This window comes from Fistularia commersonii, chromosome 34, assembly GCF_037954325.1.
Source record: "Fistularia commersonii isolate RoL2024-O1a breed Wild chromosome 34, RoL_Fcom_v1.0, whole genome shotgun sequence".
In the NCBI taxonomy this organism is placed as follows: Eukaryota; Metazoa; Chordata; class Actinopteri; order Syngnathiformes; family Fistulariidae; genus Fistularia; species Fistularia commersonii.
The window spans coordinates 3,316,218-3,336,419 of NC_141317.1; the positions used below are offsets into that span (position 1 = coordinate 3,316,218).

Here is a 20,202-nt window from a genome sequence, read left to right on the forward strand (position 1 = left end):
TATAGGTTTTTTTTGTCTATGATTGGTAGGAATTTTTTTTTTTTCTTCTTTGCATAGACTATGTGTTACTGTTTGCCTGAATGGGTGCTACTGTAAGCTATTGCAAATGTGCTAGCATTGCTTATCATGGCAGCGTTTATGCATCTAGGGGTTCTCCTATTGATCCCCCCCATGGCAGTTTGCATAATCTCCAGAGGGAAGATCTATAACCTCAGGTTGGGGGTAGAAGAGTGTAGAGAACAGACTCTGTAGGTGTCTGACCGGGCCTGAGGAAGTGGAGACAGCTCAGCCACAGGGTAAAGATCAATTTGGCATGTCTGCTTGGACTGCATCAGGCTGTTCACTGCAGCAGCCAACCATATAAGCAGCCCAGGACAAAGTACTCCAGCAGCCATCACTACACACGGCAGCAAAGCTAGAATTAGCTGCAGGGCCTACCAACTGGCTGATTGCACTTCTCCTTCCATCCTCCTCCATCCAATCGATGAACTAAGATCCCCAAACCCATCTCAAAGGGAGAGAAAAGTAGTCAAACTGAGGGATGGCTGGCAAAGCAAGCAAACTGTTTCAGTGCTGGCTTATTATGGTATTGTGTGTTCGTAAAACCCCTATGCGACAAAAGCAATCGCGGCACAATTTTTGTTCATGTTTCTTAGAGCTGCTGTACTGCTCTCCATCACAGTCCTCTTCCCTCTCCCTCTGTTCTGGGGGCTGTGCAAATCCCTCACACAGGGTGGTCAGTTTTACATATTGTGTGTCACTCGACGGCTATAAAGGGATTTAACATTTAGTAAAGCATAATCCATTGCGGGCTTTGTGCCTGCCTAAGCTGCACACATCAAATCTGATTGCAAGAAGGCTGCTACCAATGACCAAACAGGAGGAGGAAACCATGCACTGCGCGCACACACACAGGGCTTATCACTTGAACAATAAGTAGGGGAGACAGCAGGTCAGTTACCGAGGTGGAGGCTCATCCTTGTTGACAACAGGAGGTAAATTGCATACTTGTGTACCAACTTTGGTGCAACTCCTCCCCAACGTTGGCTCGGTCGTGATTTAAAACCATCAAACACCTTTGGTCTTCAAGGTAGAGAAGCAGAATGTGCTACTCAAGCAGCTCTAGACCTGTCAAGCTAATTGAGGGAGAGGACTGGAAACATAAATATTCCCTGTCAACAAGACAGTGGTGCTGCTGTTCACTCAGATGTGGAAATATAAATATTCGGTTGGGCTAATCCACTGAGACGCTTGACTTAGTTTATATGCCTTTTGAATGTTTCATTGATGTGACTGACTGCTTCCGTTTTTGTTTTTTTTTTTGTTTTTTTTTTTGTGCTCCACCCCCATCCCCCAAACCTTTCGCATGGTTGACTTCTGAGACAAAGCACCGGTGCTCTCTCTATTAAAAATGAAAAGAGGGCTGCAAGAGAGTCCATTGCAGAGCATTAAGTAGACGCCGGATAAACAAGGGTTTGTTTCAGTGATATTGCTTGTTTGAGGCCCCCTCACTGATGCTAGAGCTGAGATAATTTTACCCACAAGATCACACAGTTAGAGACAATGTGAGCAATGTGGAGGTTTTGGCTACTTCACTGCAAGATTCAAAGTCAGTTTCAGCACAAGTAAGACTCGAAAAAAAGTGCTCTGAGTATATTTGTGGGTGTTTGCAGGGATTGGATGTTGTAGGGGATAAAATAACACACTGGTTTTATTTGCTACATGTTAGCATTAAATAACACTCTCTCATCTACTTGACCTTTTGCTTACTGCTAGATAAATGAAAAGACACTGGGGCAATAATCTAGGTGTGATGGAGATTGGGCTGAGCTGAAGTAGAGACAGAAGAGAGTAAACACACAAACACACACACACACTCACACATACGCACACTAGATGAGCTAACCTGGCTTTCTTCAGACAATGACTGTTGACATTCTCACTACTGGACAACCAATTTTCAAAGAGCAGGTGAAGGAGAGGCCATACTCACGGCCAAGAAAAAGTTCAGTTTTGGCTTCAATCATTCATAATAAATACATTTTTTAACCCCCGAGGAGGGAGCATTCTTTCAGCGAGTCAGATGGTGTTGCTATGAAATCATTATCATGGTTGTCGTCCCTATCACATAATCTAGTGAAGCACCACTTTGCTTTATTGACTCAACCCAAGACAAAGCACAGAGTGGGTCAACTTGAAATTGATTGTGTGATGCATTGGCCTCCAGCCTGAGGGAGTACTTTTACTGCTTGGCTTGCTGCATAGGAGAATCTAGATTGGACAGCTTCTTGAAAACAGACACGGCTTTCCCTTCGACCATCAGAATTGGAGGTAGGTCTTGATTCATTGAAATATTTTCTTAATTTGTAAGCATGAATATGACATTTCAAAGCAGAAGCAGTATGGGACATTGGAATGAATGTGCTTACTGAGTTGTTTTTTTTTTTTTTTTTTTAGTATATTCATATATGGTATGCCTGCACGTTGTCTTGATATAACTAATTCGAACATATTACAACGACAACGTACCTCCTGGTCTGTAAACAACATCATCTTCTGTGATAAAGGATGTGATTTCTCCATTTTCTGTGCGCTCATAACGGGACTTCTTTTTGGGCGTCTTCTTCTTGCCCTTCTTGCCGGCCTCCTCAGCTGTGCCGCTGCCTCCACCTGTGCTACCGTTGTCGTTGTCCTCGTCCTCACTGTGCTCGCTCTCGGCATAGTTCTTTGCCCCACCCTCAAGTGTACAGCTGCGTCTTGGCCTGGAGCTCTCACTCTCACGATCGCCTCGGTCCCCATCCTGCCGGCGGGACTTTCCGGCTTCTCTCTTGTCCCGGTCCCGATCTCTGTCCCTGTCCCTCTCTTTCTCCCTCTCCTTCTCTTTGTCGGCCGTCATGATCCGCCACGTGCCTTCCTCAGTCCTCTCACGGCTGGGCCTCCGTGAAAGGTAGACTGTGAGCCTGGGCTTCAGTCTTCTGAATTTACCAGTCAAATCCAGGGAAAATTTGGCCACACCAACAACCCCAGTGTTCCAGAAAAGCTGTGGAGAAGAGAAGAGGAAGAATTAGCAATATTCTATCTCAATAACTCCTATTGTTCGCCACTGAAAGCTACACTTTATATGTGAGTATGCAGGAGATGCGGCAAGCAGAATTTACTTCTTAATAATAGACAACTCTTTTTCTAGATTTCTGCTATAACGACATTGTTAACACTGGAGAACAGCTACAAAATAGTAAAGGTAAGAACGTACGAATGTACATGTTTAAATGGGCTAAATACATTGTATATAAAGTGAGTTCGAGGGAAAGTAAAAATATCAAGACATTATATCATAAATTTGATAGGAAGAATACCATATACAGGACATATTTACCAAGGCATAGATTGAATAGCAAAAAAAGTGACAAATGCAGGGAGTTCTGTGTTCAAAGTATTTTTAACACTTAAAGGTCTATTTCATTAGAACAAAAAATGAAGTGCTGCTTTTGCGGGTTTGACGATTCCAGAAATGTTAAAAAAAAAAATGCGTCCAGGGGCTTTGAGCAAAAGATAGTGCTCGGTCTACGATCCCGGTTAATGCACAGTATTAAGCTCAGTGACAGAGTTAACTGGCTAGCTCCTCTGCAGACCATCTGTGAGGACACCAAGCTCTTTTTTTTTACGCTCATGCATGTGAGTGTGTGCGCGTGTGTCCGCACATGCACAGGCACACACACACACACGATGGCTTACTGGACTGCACTCCACCCCAGCCCTTTGCCACAGTCACCACTGTGTTAATGTGATGTGACAGCTCTGGAGGGAAGAACATAGCAATCCAGTGGGTAGGAAAAGAGAGAGGGGAGGCTGAGCCAGTCATTTACTATGCCCAGTCCTCTGCTGTTTCTAGCTATCATTGTTCATTCAAAGAGAGCAGCTTGCACTTTTTCAACCAATAATGAAATCCTTTTATAAAAAGAGAGGTGGGTAAAAATGAAGGAGCACGCTGTCACTACATTGCCCCTACACACAGTTCTGACAATGGAGATCTCATTTACTGCTGCCAGTGTTTGCACCCACATCCCCCCAGCTACAAATTAACAAGAAGTAGTTATTACACTCCCTGGAGGGAAAAGATCAGACAATCAGCGCCCAAGTTACCGAAGCAGAATGGCCGAGAATAAATATATTGATATACAAGTACAGGCTAGTGATTGAGCAGTGACGCAAACACCGAAATGGTTTCGAGTGTAGATTACACAGCGTCTGCCCCGGAAAAAAAACGTTTGTAGAGGGGGGTGAAAGATGTCAGGTGAAGTAAAGGACAGGGAAAGAAAGTATTTTATAAGTGATGTACACACACAAAGCATGTTTGACAATGACGCTCCTCAGCAGCGGGTGCTGTCATCTCGAGAACAGACACCAACTGACAGGGCAGCTGCTCTTGTTGTCGGCTTCAACACAAACACCGGGACTGATTAAACCACAGCTTCGTCACAGCCCCATTAATCACCTAATGATGAGTTACCACGGCGACCACTAGGCTGCCTGCATATACACACAGGAACACATTAGCGCGCGCACAAAACGCGGGGGCTCGAGAGGGTTCTGACGCACGTGCGCTCGCTTGGACACACACTTACAGCGTGCGCGTCAAATACATCCTATGTCCGTATCCAGCAGCGTGTCTCGGAGGTGTGACGGACACGAAAACACCGATGACGGTAGCATTTGATAGCACAGCTCTAATCCTGGGGGCTGCAAGAATCAGTGTTTGAGCTAAGCACCTCTTCTCCCCTCTAATCAGTAACATAAGCCTCTTCCACTGAAACCAATGAGGACTCTGAACTGTTGCAAATGGAGGGCTGGCCCATTCTGCTTTGATGCTGTGGGCTGCTATAAGCCAAGTAAGTATATTTACAATCTAGGTACTATTAGTTTGCATCTGGAAAAACTTTGCTCGGTGGCCTCCTACCAAATTCTGTGTCACGAGTTGCTTTACGCGAATTGGAAATAGAAATGTATTTGTTAACCCCGCGGAGCGACGGAAAGTTTGCTTTCACCGTGTCAAAACTGCGCTGATCGATTAGCGATATTTGTAGTTGTCCACCGCTAATGTTGCGCTAATGAGAAGTCACGGTCCGGTTCGGATCAAAGAGCAGTCAAAAGCCGAACAAAGTGAGCAAAAAGGAATGAGTCAGTGTGAAGTAGTAACGCTGTGGCAATGAAAAGTCATAAAGCACTGATGGCCCTGGAGAGAAGGAGAGCAAGAAAGAGAAAGTGAGACAGAGAGTGAAAGCAAGGGAGCTCGCTCTCCACCCACTACATGGAAAAAAAATAAAGTGCTTCGTAGAAAGTGGTGTTGGCTGCCTGGCCGATGAATAACGCTGTGAGGGGGCAGGTGAGGCTTGGAGCTATTACACATCAATCACTGGGCCAGGACCCTTTGAAAGATACCAGCTGTCTTAATGGAAAAGAGAAGGAGGGGGCTAGTGGCTGGACAGCACTTGAGGGGTCCAAGCCAACAGCACCTAATCCTCCATTTACATTACTGCAATAGAGTCAAGGGCTAGCAGCCTGCAGGGCCCCGCTCAAATATATTTCTCTTTTCTGCGCCTATTTAAATGAGACCCCCGGTCTGAAAAACCACACAGTTTGTGGCTCGATTAACACATCATCTCCCACAATGGCCACACAGCAGGTTTCAGTTACAAAACACACATTTGCTCCCCGGTTCCTTCTGAACCGGCTTTGGAAAAAAAGAAAAAAAAAACATGTTTTGTGCATTCCAATCCCTCCCACATTTATCCAAATCCATGCTCGTCGCTATAGTTTTAATCAGACACGTCGAACGGATAAACATCCATAATATGATGCTTCGCCCGACAGCCTATACAGACCGATGAGACTGTTGTTTGTATCTTGCCAAATTCTTGGTAATTGATTATGCTGGATTATAGATTTGGAAAAAAAAATGGACATTTATTCCTGTGCCACTTTAAGGAACAAATAATAGAGAAACTAGAAATTTCTCAATTTAAATGCAAAATAGAATCTAATGACAATATCACAAGCACAGTGATCCACTCAGTTTTGGGAGTGAAACTGAAAAGACATTCATGGCATATTGAATTGGAGAATTATGAAGTAGCAAAATGTGATTGGCATGGATTTAGGGCCGGCTTTGCAAAGGGATTGAATGAAATACTCACATGAATACAGATTAGAAGAGAACAATGTTAGCATGAATATACTCAGAGTTATTAACAATGAGGGCACCTCAAATTAATCCGAATAAACCAGCCAGATCCTCAGCAGTGCATGGATTCTAGCTATAGTGTTGTTGAGCTGCAGCAGGTTTTCGTCAGCTCCAATCCATTACTCAGTACGATCTAATCTAAGCTGCCATCCGAGCCTCCTAGGAACAACAGCACAATGAAAGGCTCAGCTGGAGGCAAGGAGTAGGCCACTTCATAAGGGATTCTGTGCTCTCTGCACCCTGCTTTCTTTGTCTTACCTGCTGCAATCATGCCGGGTTTTATTCTACAGAGCATTCATTGGAAGGGCAAAGACACTTGTCTGCTCCACTTGTTTTTCAATTCAGTGATGAGCAACCACATCATTTTTCCTCACGACTAAAGCTCATCTCACAAAGGGTCTATTTTTAGCTGGCATCCGGGGTTAGTTTAGTAGGTAAAAACCATGCCCGCAAGAAGAAAGATTGGGGCTTTCCAACATCAACATTTAAATATGATTCCAGACTCCCATGGTAAAAAGCAAAGCACCGATGCACAAAAAAAAAAAAAAACCAAAACATACTGTTATGAACAATGGCATTGTGTGCAACAGTTGAAAATCCACTGTCTGAGGAGCTTTTAAAAAATGAAGCTTGATATATTATGTAACACAAAAATGAAATCACAAATATTGTCTGTCCACAAAAAAAAAAAAAAGAGCAGGTACTTCCAGCAGCAGACTTAAGGAACTGACTGTGTGCACCACAGGGTCTAAGCCTCTACTCCATCTCTCAAAGAAGAGTAAATCCTTCTCTAGTCCCTGTTTGTGTGCTAACCGTGAGAGCTCCAAATGGCCCTGAGGGCCTAGCTACACAGACCAAGATGTCCAATACCTACAGAAGATGTGAACTGGACTTTCAAATCAAATCCCAACAACTTCAAGACACGGTATTTTACTTGTCTGGATGCAGCAAAGATGAGGGCTCTCTGAGCGGGTCTGATGATTTCACGAGGAGTCATGATTTGACATGGCTCCTGAGGGAAATGCCAAGGTTCTCTATTGTCACCTTTCCCCTCGCTCTAAATGACACTCTTGAGAAAACATAATTGTTTGGAGGCCTGAAAGGGAGCTCCTTCAATGTGTCATTGATAATAGAAGTAGACAATAGCAAGTGGTAGAAGGCAGCATTATTATGAATGTTGCTCTCAACTGAAAATACTGTAAATCATGCAGTCTATTCAAAAGGATTTTCAGTAACCTTAACCTCTGGCAGCTCACAGAAAAATAGCCATTAATACAATAACTTCTCAACAAATAGAATTTTTAAATGAAAGAAGAGGTCAGAAGGAGCACAAGTCCACCATTATTCAAGACTAATGTTCTTAAAAACAATGCATGTATGTGTCTTTAATCAGCCATCTTAAGAAAACAGAACAATGCTCAATGCGGGGGGAAGAGGGAAATAAGATTTACTGTGATTGAAGAAAACAGCACTTGAATGAATTTTGATCTGCTGCTTGTTGCTGTAAATGACTCTTTTCCTTTCCTTTGTTAATCTAAACAAGTGTGAATCAGTGTTACTATTAGTGATATTTTGAAATCAAATGTCGTACCTCTTTCTTCTAAATATGCCTATCTGCTTATCCATCGGTTCAACTCCCAACCGGGTAAAAATGAACATGTGATGGAGGAAATGGATTCACATGGCTGCCGCGAATCCTTCTCTAATCACTGTGCCACACGGAGTGATGTAGCAGATATGTGTGCTCTGTGGTTTTAAACTGACATCACAAGGCAGCAGAGTCATTGCCGGATATGCTCAGAAACAGCTGACACAAAGCCATAAGGTCAGTACACACAAACATGTTTCTACCTAAATTATTTAACTATGTAATGGCAAATATTGCATTGTACTGGAGCAGATGGTCTGCTGGGAGGGGGAGGGCAGTCCCTCCATTCAACATCTCATAATGAGCTCAACCAACAACCACCTACAGCTTTCAGATACCACAGAGTGGTATTATCTCAAATTAAGACAGCCTATTATTTTATAAGGAAAATATTCTCCTATGACCAACAATTGCCATCTAGCTAACTGTTCTGCACAGACTGCTTTAAAAAAAACAAACAACTAAAACATAGTCCATGAAAAACCAAAACACACAGGATAATATATTCATCTTCAGGGAGCAATATGTCTAATTTGTCATCTCAATATCAGCTTTGAGCAAACCATGAATGAAATTGATAGATCACTGTTTTAAGGGCTGCAGAGGTTGTTTTAGAACCTTCTCCAGATACAGGTGTGTGTTGTGAATTGGAAAAAATGGCTTTACAAAGCAGCGAGAGGTGGTGGTGAATTGTCACTGGGTTCAGCCTTGACAGCCACCATCTAAGTTAAGCCTTCTGGTGATCCTTAGCAGAGGGGAAAACAACCTCAGAACTGAGCAAAGGCACAACAATATAAATTACCTATTTGCTCAGATCTGCTTTTCTGAACTACAATTGTTGACAAGATGGTGTAATAAATGTTGCCTACTTCTGGATACATTTTCTGTCCCTCGTCTCACACAAAAAATAAAAATAACAGCCCGGGGGAAGTGGCTGGGAGTGGTAAAAAACACTGTTGGAACAACTAGGATCTGAGCTCAGAGCTCCCATATCCTCTGAGGACAGCTCATAAAACATGCAGTGGCTGGGACTGGGCTTCTTACAGCAGTGGCATTTTAGTACACCCTGCCACAAAGACATACCCCCCCACCCCCCACCCAAACATACACATGCTACAGAGCTACAGAAACACATAGTTCTTTTTAAAGGCATTTGAAAGAGGGTAACTTACATGGTTTAAGTACCTGAACCACAAGCAACTGTAGGTCTTTGTGTGAAAATAGACATACATTACTAAGAGGCATTTTTGTGCGGGAGGCCTGAAACAATTGGATTTTGGAAAAATAGTACAGTGTACAGTAGTAATCTACAGATTAACTCTGCTCTTTCAAGTGTGAAATTGAGACTTGATCTGTTCTGGATCCGATCGTGTGGTGCCTCAAGCAAACACGAGAAGCGTATATTTCATCTTTCCAAACACCCCAAAAACTGAAATGCTTCCTTCCTGATTGCATTCTTTGCTATGCAGCTACAATGGCACATTACAAATACTCCTTGATAAAACATAACTCTGTCAAGACTATAAACCTGTTGCCTCTGTTGAAAGCAAAAGGTGAACCAAGGAGGCTGTGCAGCTGAGTTGCTGTGAATAAGCCTCAGATATTCTTGGAATGTTAATGTTAGGCTTTGACCATGGCAGTTTCAATGAGTTCTTTTCCTCTTCTCACTGGACCATTAATGACAATGAAATTACTAGCTGGACATCAAGGACACACTCTTTCAGTTCAAGAAAATGAAACCCTTATTAACTGGTTTATTACTATCGAGAAAATTATAGAAGCATAACAAGCAGTCTGAACTGGGGTAATCCTTTACACTACACTTTATTGGAACAATGTCAAGGATCAACGATACAAATGGCCTTCCTGCAAGGGCCAAGTACAATCGTGCGATAACAAGCTAGAAAACTGAACAACTGTCTTTCCCAGCTAAGAAAGTAGAAAAATCAAAAGATGAATCTTATATTTGGATACAAGTTTTGTGCCACTAGAGTTGTTTCAAACTAGCGTATAACTTGATAAAGTGATAAATGAGAATCGCTACTAATACAAATCTAATATCTTGTGACTTTTAAAAAATCGTGTCTGCATTGATTTTTCCTGATTCATAGCCTCCATTTCATTCGGAAAAACACATAATCCTTAATGGTTGTCAGTAGTTAATCTGTGATTTATGATACAACACCAAGACTTTGGAACAATTGGATGTCATCAACTTGGTGCCAATGCCTGCATAAACAAGCTAGTGAGGATAAAACTAATGCTAGTCAGAGATCACTAGCATATTTTTTGAGCAATATACAGTGTGTGAGTTTACAAGTGACATGTAATAAAAATCTGGATTTTGTCTTTAACCAAGGATAATTTTTTTGTTGAGGAAATGTGTGTGTGATTTCATCCACATTCAGACAGCTCCTCTAATCCCATGCTCCCTTTGTCTTTAAGCGCACCATATGCTATGCTCATGTACAGAGAATAGCCTCTAGTGCTTCTGCCATCCCCGTCTTAGCGGAGCTCCAGGAAAGAAAGATTTTACAGCCACACTCTTGCTATTTAAGAGCTTCCCACTGCATCGGCACATATATAAAAAGCTACTGAGAGCAAAGTTACTACAGTAGTGCATTCATCTTTGTGTATACACACATGCGTCAATCTAAAATATGTAGGCCACTGACACACTTGTGCACACCCATATACATACATAAACCAAGAAATTGCTTCTGCTGCTGCTGAGTAACTGATTTTGCAGTCCAGGTCAGGCTACATGCTCAGCCAATAAATGGCTGGAGTGTGATATGCCTTGACCTTCTATCTTTCTTTCTTTCGGCAGTACCTTACATATATTGCTGTCTCTCCTCATATATCACTGGGGCAAATGGTGTCCTTCACCCTGCCCCCTCTTGTCTATTTCTTAAAAAGATGAAGGGACATCTTTGCCTGCTGCATTCAACTGACAGCGATGACAGTTTCCTCATAAAGCACACGATGGGGGAAACAAGTATCAGAGGAGAAAAGCTGCCATTAATAATTATATTCCATAATAAGCCCCATCCTTTATTACATCAAGCAATAATTAATGGGGGGCAAGGGCCACTGAAGAGTCTGCTTTTCACTCTCCAGAACAAGAGAGTCAGTATGCCCTTTAAAACCCACTCTTTCTGCTCACTGTCAAAGAAGACAATTCATCCCTCTAAAAACATGCTATTAGCTTATTTATGACAAAAGTAGCTCACCCAGAGAAAGGAAGGCATTCCTGCTAGAGTCAGCGAAACTGGCTGGGTCACTTTACACATAAGTTTACTACCTCCAGCATGTGAAAATAAAGCTTATCAGACATGAGAGCTTGTCTTGATTATATATATATATATATACATACATATACATATATATATAGATAGATATAGATATATATAGATAGATATAGATAGATATATATATACACACACACATATATACACACATATACTGTATAAATCATCGGTGGTAGCAAAGCCAGTCCTGATAGAATTAGTTTTGCACTAAGAGCTCCATTGATCTTGGCACTCATCTGTGCATATGAAGCCCGGAAAGGCAGCTGGTAATCCAATAGCAAGAATGGGAAGTGCTTGAAGGACTCTGCTATGTTTACCCACCTATTTCCTACACAGAGAGGCAAGATGTTAGTGTATGCCACTCACTGGACTGATTGGAAGCCATGGGGACCTGGGAGCACCAGCAAAATGAATAAGAGCTGCATTGTAATCATGACCAAGTACTAGAAAATCTGAAGGTAATTGCTTTCAAAACAGCTATCATGTAATGAGTAAACTGCACGAATAAAGCTGCTCACAGATCAGTGTTTAAATGGGCTGAGCAATAATGTTCGATTCCTTACAAGAGCTTCGCTTCACAATTTGAGACAAAGAAAGCAACAACAAAAAACCCTAAAGAGTCTAAAAGCAAGGCTGGTTCAATTTACCCAAGACTAAAAATGGGGGAAAAAAGCAGTGCTGACAAATCTAACTTTAAACAGTAAAAAGTTCATTTCAGCGAGCATTGATGCAAGTCTATGCCATCAATTTTGCATGACATGAATGCTATCAAAGAAGAACCTCCAGGACAGTGGGCGTTTGGAATGAAATGGAGTAAAAAAAAAAGGTTGTGAGTGACAGTCTGTGTGCTGAACACAAACCAAAATAGTTGGTGTGTCTTAATAGTATCATTACTCTGCCTTTAACTATATTGCAGCCACAACAAAGCTCTTTACTTCACATGGGCGCAATCCATCAAGGACTCATGAGAGAATACTCTAAGTACTTTTCTCTCCGTACATGTCGGCAGCAAAAAGAGTCAGAACTCTTCAGCAAGCCACAGACACACCACAAACACACACTACTCTCATACCATACTAACAACCTTGGACTGTCTACCAATGCCATGACTTTATGGAATAGTATGGGCTCTAAATAGAAGGTCCATTTCTCACCAGCAGTCTGTAACAGCTCTATTTCAGCCACCTTGTTATTAAATATTTATCTTAGCCGAGTGGCGAATCATACCGGGGTGATAACCATTTCAAAATCCAAATCTGTGGGCTCTTTCTTTTCCTCATGAACTCCCCCCCCCCCCCCCACACACACACACACACTGCAACTCTGCCACAACAAAGACATATTTTTAAAGGGATTATCTACAAGTGTTCCTTTAATCAGCACATAGCAGAACTGTAGAAATCCCTTAACAACAGTCCCAGAGGAATACCTTTCTCTGATGCCTTATCAGGCTGAGGATCTCCTCCACCAACAGCAGACTGACTGAGTGGGAGTGAGTGAGTGAGTGCAAGGATGAAAGGATGCACTGCTACCTTGCTATGATGTCCTCTCCAACAATCTCAGAACAAAGGCCTCCATTTTGAAGTGGAGTTATGATGGCACGGGGCTGTTTACGTCTTCTGTTGCAGCGTGTCCGATTGCTTTCAATCCCCTTTGTTAGCGTTGTTATGCTAGCGCGATAAACCCCTGTTGTGGGTGGCTGGATGTATTACAGCGACCAGCCTACTGCCCCAGTGCCAAAGCCGACAGTCTGTGGGAGGGATTGTGGGCCTTATAGATCACCAGGAGACAGCTGTCCAGCCGTGCCCAAACGCTGACTCAGACACTTAGGCCAAAAACCATGTGTTTGCAAACTGGACTGCTTCTGAGTGGGTCTTAAGTTGATCTTTATCACACCAATTGAGTCAGCTCACTTTATCATGGCTACCTTCGCCTCCTCTGGCATGGAGATGATTAGCTTTGTTATTTATGAAACGTAAGAGGTGGAAATCCACTCTGCTACAGCTCGCTAAACACGACGAGCTGTCTTGTGGGATCAAAACCACAAAACTGAGGCTGAGTGTGTGGTAATGACTAAAGGCGGCGTGAGCAAACAAAGAAATGTGACGTTTAGAGAAATTCATGCAAATGCCCCTGAAAAAAAACAGATAACTGGTTAGACACAGCATTGTCTACCATGAACGTGCTGAGACGTTTTGCTGCACTAAAAAGTCTCATGCTCCAATAAGCAGAATCAAACCATTTTAGCATCTGTTGTCTTCAACTCTTCCTCTCTTTGTTTTCCGGTGCACTGTCACAGTTAATGATTTCCTCAAACTCTCGATTTTCCACATATGATTTACATTTTTGAAATGCTTAGTTGAGCAGATACAAGTTTGTATAGTAGTTATTACTGCCAAGCTGAATCCAAATAATGTTTGAGGAGAGCATAGAAATTTCATTTTAAGAGCTAGGTTGATGAAGAGGAAACATGACAAACAAGGTATCAGCATATTGCCTTTCAGTTTCTTTTTGTTTACATATCTGGATTGTGCAGTCATCCCTTCCAGAGAGACTCACCGCCAGCAAAAACAATTACACTCCCCCCACCAGTGCACAAGCCTGTCACCGCCTGCCTCGACTCAGTTTGACAATCAAGCCAATTAGATCTCTCTTTGAATTAATGCTAGTTAACTTAAAGCGCTTGCACAAATCAAGAATAGTCATTAGCCTGTCTTTTTAGCATAAAAAACAGGACTGATTTGCCAGTTCAGAGAGATCATCTCCCTACATGCAGCCCGGGGCACCCCTTCGTATCTACCTCATTATTTTTGGAAGAACAAGGCCGCTGATGAATCCTGATGGATTAAATGTAAGGTGCTCTCATTATGACCTGGCTTGCACACTGAAAGCAGGCTGCTTTAAGCTGCTCATCGGGCAGACAAAAGAAAATGGAACAACTTACTGTCTCTGAAAACATATAGATTAATTTCAACTCAACTCAGCTATGGAAAAAAAAAAAACCCAGAGTGGAATAGCTTTCACACATTTCACATTCTGTAATGATAAAAATGTGTATGTTTGCTTTTAGTGGAGACAAGCTGACAAGTGCCAATGATACACCAGCAGTGACAAAGACATCCATTCCAACTAGGAGAGAGGTTTTCCAGACATGAGTCTGCAACGCTCCTGTGTTTCATTACTGAATAGAGGGATGCTGCTGCTGTGTTTCCCTGTTAACGTTGCCAGGGTTACAAATGAAAAATAAAATCACCTGCACACCTAAGCAAATGACTGGGAGACAATAAGTCAATATTTTGTCATTGTGAGGACAAGTAATATATATCTATGCAGTAACAAGCTGTGTGTTGAGGCTTAGACAATACTAGACAAGCACAACATTATTATGCGGATAACGTGCCAATGATCTGGCTCTCTGCAGCTTTTAAGACCAGTGCCAATAAATACACAGTATCAAAAGACTGCCTTAACTAAGTATTGGCTAAATTACCAGTGCACCAGCATCTGCTAGTATCAGTAGTTCAAACAACCAATCTCTACCTTGGAAAGAGACAAAAAAGATAAAACTACAATTGGACATTGATCCGTTAAGGTCTCAGGATGAATTACTCATCTGAAGAGCAGTGAGCTTACCGAGATGCTGGTTTAAAAAAAAAAAAAAATAGCGGCTCTTGGATCTACAAGTACAAGTGGATGTGCTCAAAGGATCTACTTTTGTTTCACATCCTCAGCGCCCACATGTCATTGTATTAAAAAGCAAACAACAACACCAAGAACATGAAAATTTGTTAGTGATAATATCCTTGGTAAAGAAAAAAAAAAAAGCTTAACACAAAGCGACAAAGCGAAGCAAACAATTTCTACAAGGCTGGTTAGGCACAAGTAAGATCAATGCGTAAATTTATCAGCAAATATTACCGTTCAATGGCTGGCAAGTAATCATTGCGGAATGGCACTGATACATTATTCATTAGCTAATGTATAATTCAAACTTAACAGCAGATTCTATGCATAAATAAAGCTGTGATACATTTAAACACATTAAATGTTTACTTGCTAAAATAGGATATGAATGCACACCACAGCCACTTCCCAGTGCCCTTGTTTGATTAAGATTTTCAGGATTTTTTTTCCTCAGAACTCAGGTCGGAAGGTTGGCATCCTTGCTACTATATTTATTTTTGACTACTGATATTCAGAATCGGATAAATAAAACTATCTCTGAGAAAACAATTGTATGACGAAGTCCCAGGGGGCATCGTGCTTCTTTGTCGGATAAAATATATTAACTCGTCATAAAACCCACACATTCCAGCCTTAGCGGAACGAGAGCTTTGGTCCTGAACATGAAGTCTGACGCACCGTCGCTTTATCTACCTCCGACATTAACATCTTTATTAAAAATAATTGCTGCATTGCAAGTATATTCTTGTTAAAGCGTCAGCGAGACAGTCAACAGGAAAGACAAGGAGGCTCCATCTGATGGTGTTCCAAGCAGGCAGCCCTGTGGGGACCGCTATTCCACTTTATGACCATGCACTGACTTAACAAGGCCAGATGTCCCCCACTTAACATGTGTGAAAGTGTCCTCGAATGGGCTCAGCTGCTTTTAAGATGTACATGCAGAAAAGGGGGAAAAGGAGATGAAGAGGACCTGTTTTCAATTATTCTAATTTCTCACTCATTGGTGGCTCCCGAGGTTTATGTTAATTAAAGATATCAGTCCTTCCTCTGTGCACACAACAATTAGATGGAATTTTCTGGGAACAAAGCACCTTTCCGATCCTTCATCATTCTGTTTCAGTAGTCACCCACCAGAGGGTACTGCCTCCATAGCAGCACGGCCACTGTTTCATGTGTACTATGTCAATCTGTAGTTAATATATTCTAAATGACTCACTGCTACACCATCTGCAAGGACAATAGGTCAGGAAATGCCAGGCTGGCTTGATCCATTTAAAAATGAACCCCACTGAAAGAATCACCAAGACCAAGAGAGATTTATCATCAGTCATCAAAATCATGAGTCTGCCACTGTGTGCGAGGTGAGTGTGTGGGTGTGAGTGTGTGTGTGTGGGGGGGAGGGGGGGTCCCAACAAGAGTATGGAAGCCATGGCTCTCATTGATTTTCTGCCCTGCTCTATGACAAGGCGACCCTTGCATTTCTACATGGTTGAGGTCAAAGGTGGAAGGGTAGCAGTGAGCAACATATATGTATTTAGCCATGATCAGATGGCCGTAAGCCAGAGATGGAATTGAACGACATTTATCTAATCAGCATCATAGTTAGTTTTTAAAAGGGTCAAAAATCACATCTGTTTTCTTTTAAATAGAAATAATAACTGGGTCATTTCTTTGTAATTACAATGGAATACAGTTGAGTCATTCAGGCTATTACCCAAATGGAAAGATATCCAGACCCCAGCAGACTTACTCATTAGAAAGGAGAGGAGAGTCTTGCCAACTGCACTGCATCAATTACAACACACTTTTCTCTGATTCTTCGCGAATTACATCATAGTGTGTGAAAAACAACACACAAGAAAACCTCTGTGTGTTTTTCGACCAGCCAAACACTGCCATTATCCTAACACTGGGAGGGGAAAAAAAAAAAAAGAGGACAGAGACACAGCATGGTGCAGCCCCAGCGAGGGCCATCACACGAGCAGATTAAATAACATTTTTCCAATGCCCTGTCAAACATTCAGCCGCCCCTAAGCAGCTAGACAGCCGTTGCAGTCTAACACTATGAGGCATCTCTCTCTTTCTCTCTATGGTCAGAAACAACCTCTTTGATCCAGATAACAGATTCCTCAGAGGTGACACTCATACATATGCCTGTATGTGAGCTGAATGTTTACGGACTTGTCAGTATGTTTGCTCCCCTTTGTTTACATGAATCAACAGCCACAGAAAAGTGCATTTGGACTAATAACAAATAGCGCACCAGATTCTAATACCCGAAGACACTGGCTAAGAGACGATGCGAATTGATACTGGTAGCCGTACAGTTCTGTCTAAATAATTGAGATTTCAGCGGCTATATTTTCATTGGATTGCAGTCTTACCCTGAAACGCTCAACACACTCTTCCCATTGAAACCCACAACACAGAACAACTCCAGCATGTGTACAACTCCATTAAGGAGGCTGACCACTTCCACGTTCATTCACTCCACCGGCACTGAAACTAAATGGCTATCATAACCTCGGGGGAAGTGAGGAATATGCCGTTTATAAAAAAAAAAGAAGTTTTCCCACACGAGGAAGTATCTGAGAATGTGACTGCATGTTACCCACAGAATCAAAGGATGCCTGTCACACTGGTGGTTACAACTTCTTCTACATAAGCACTAATCCTCTCTTTTCAATAACAACCACATGAGGAACCATTGATATTGAAAAAAATGACAAAAAAAACAAACAAACAAACCAAAAACCCAACACAATGATTGTTGGGAGTTTCAATAGATCAGCAATGGAACCAGAAAAATCCCTGAGTATGATACATTTATAACATAGATGAAAAAGATTAAAAACCTTATAAAAGGTTTGTTGCCGGGAAACACGTCATACCCTATCTGTTTTCGATATACCAATTAAACCTACTGAGAACCACAGAGCAATGACCAGAGGATGTACTAAATTCAGCCAGAATAATAAGATAGTGCAACAATTGTTAAGCCTTTAACCATAATTGCACATCCTGATTTATACAACAGTCTGATCCCTGTATAACTCTAACTCCATGAGCCATTCTAATTCAAACAGCTCAGAGGGTGTATATGTCCTTTACATTCCAACAATCCTTCATTATCTGCTATGCCTTGTGCCATACATTAGGCCCATGCAGGGCCTTCTCGCTCGCAGTAATCAAATCTGAATCATTAAGCTAGAGGTCACATCTCAGTTAGCGCGATGGAACAAAAATGCCACTGGAAGCCGGGCATGTAAGAGATTAGCTCTTTGCAATTAGCAATGTCACATATGAGTCAATGTAATAGCTCAAAGAAGGAGGAAAAAAAAAAAAAAGGCAGCAGGGGGAGGATTTCAGGAAGGGACTGTTTTTACATGCCGTTTTGAAGCAATCAGCCCCCCTCCCTTTGATTTAAATCTTGTTTCCAAGCTAAAGCTTTATTGGTCTTATGTGGCCACAAACCTTGTGGATTCAGCTTCTGACTGGTGTCACATGAATACTTACTATGGTCAATTTTACAGCGATTCAAGTAAACACGCACTCCTCCCTCTTTGTGCTATAAGTGGAAAACATTAGATAATCTGCCTTTCAGACAAATAACTGTAGTCTGCTTTCAAATCCTGAGCTGGCCCTACTAATCACACACACACACAAACACACACACACACACACTTTTCAGCAACAGGCACCAACACAGAGCTGCGTGTGCTTGGGCCAAAGTTCATAGCCTCCATAGCCTCCATGGCCTTTGGGGGTGCTTTGAGGGGGGGGTTTATTGTGATGGTCCAACTGTATTAAACAGGTTGAGCCAGAGTCCGTCTGTAAATCCCAAGCATTTATGAAACATGTGGAAATTCCCCCTGTCCAATAATATATGTGTCACTGAGTGATTCAATGTGTCAGTGGCATCCCCCCCCCCACTCTCTCCCTTGCAGTTATTTGACTCTTTAAACACGCACGCACATAGATTTTACATCTTTTTCGCCGTGTTTCCTGAGCAGCAATATTTCCATCTAAGGTTTGTTTATGTCTGAATGACTACATAACAGGCTGCTGAATGTTACAGGTCACAGAGGTTGGTGGCGGTGGGGGGGCAACAGACAAGAGCAAACTTTTGGCCACAATACAGACAACTTTGAGCTCACAGACATGCAGAATGAACAACCATGGTCTCTCTCTCTCGTTCTCACTCAACTCTTTCAGTGTAAAAGCCAAGCAAGCAAGCCTGCAGCACAAAGTTCAAGGACCACCTGGCTTTACTCATCACTGTTGCCCAAATTCACCCTTTCCTCAACCGCACATCGCCCCCTCCCCTCCCCACCTCCTCCTCCAACCACAACCATCCTGTGCTTTTTTTTTTTTCTTTTTTTCTTTTTTTTTTTGTGCGTGTATTTAACTACTCACCCGCCAGTCTGCTGATTTCTCGGGGAGTCCCGGAGACTTGTGCCGCAAAACAAGTTCAGGAAAAAAAAAACAACAAACGCGATCCTCGCCCGGACTGACCCGCCGAACTTAACGAATAGGAGACGAGCTGACCCGGACGACTGGGGGGAAAAAAAAATGAAAATAAAATTAAAAAATAAAAAAAAACAACAAAAACCAAGCGAATCCGGATAGTTAAAAAAAAACGTTTTTTTTCTTCTTCTTCCTTTTTTTTTTTTTTAAATAAAAAAAAAAACCTGTTCCTCGCGAAGAGAGAGGCTCGGGCGAGCACTTGCTTCAACAAAAGGCGGCTTCACTTTACTGAGAGACTGTTAACGTCCGGGATCATCGAGCGGAGAAACACAACGCTGGCGAGCCTCCTCCTCCTCCTCCTCCTCCTCCTCCTCTTCCTCCTCCTCTACCACCACCTCCTCTTCCTCCCTCCCTCCCCCCAACTCGAAACTGCTGCTATTCCCTTCGGCCGTGTCGGTTGTTGCTATCGATGATCGCGTCCATGAAAAGTAACAGGGCTGGTAGTTGTTTCCAAGGGGGGCGTGTGTGTGTGTGAGTGTGTGTGTGTGTGTGTGTGTGTGGAGAGGGGGGGGACAAACAAACAAACAAAAAACAGTGGGCTTCGTCGTTTCCAGCCTCCGCTTCCTATTCCCCCCACCACCACGATCGCGCACGCGTACACTCTCTCTTCCACACGCACGCGTAATCTCCCCACTCTTGTCTCTCTCTTACACACACACACACACACACACACACGGTATCGCTCTCTCAGTCTCTGTGACCCCCCACTCTCCCTCCTTCACCTCCTCCTCCTCCTCTTCAGCTGTTCAACAGACGCATCCACATGGCTGACCTAGTCTTTCTTTATCCAG

The 20,202-nt window shown here is 42.5% G+C and overlaps 1 protein-coding gene across 3 annotated transcripts in view; it reads right to left on the minus strand.

Moving 5' to 3' along the window:
- Nucleotides 1-19,582, minus strand: part of rerea (arginine-glutamic acid dipeptide (RE) repeats a) — a 91,449-nt gene extending 71,867 nt beyond the window's left edge. For all 3 annotated transcript variants that reach the window (XM_086141555.1, XM_086141556.1, XM_086141554.1), the window contains exons 1-2: nucleotides 19,301-19,582; nucleotides 2,530-3,040 (exon numbers count right to left, since the gene is read on the minus strand). In XM_086141555.1, coding sequence (XP_085997681.1) covers nucleotides 2,530-2,896 — 367 coding nt within the window. In that variant the 5' untranslated portion in view covers nucleotides 2,897-3,040; nucleotides 19,301-19,582. The remainder of the gene's footprint in view (nucleotides 1-2,529; nucleotides 3,041-19,300) is intronic.
- Between the last annotated feature and the right edge of the window lie 620 nt (nucleotides 19,583-20,202).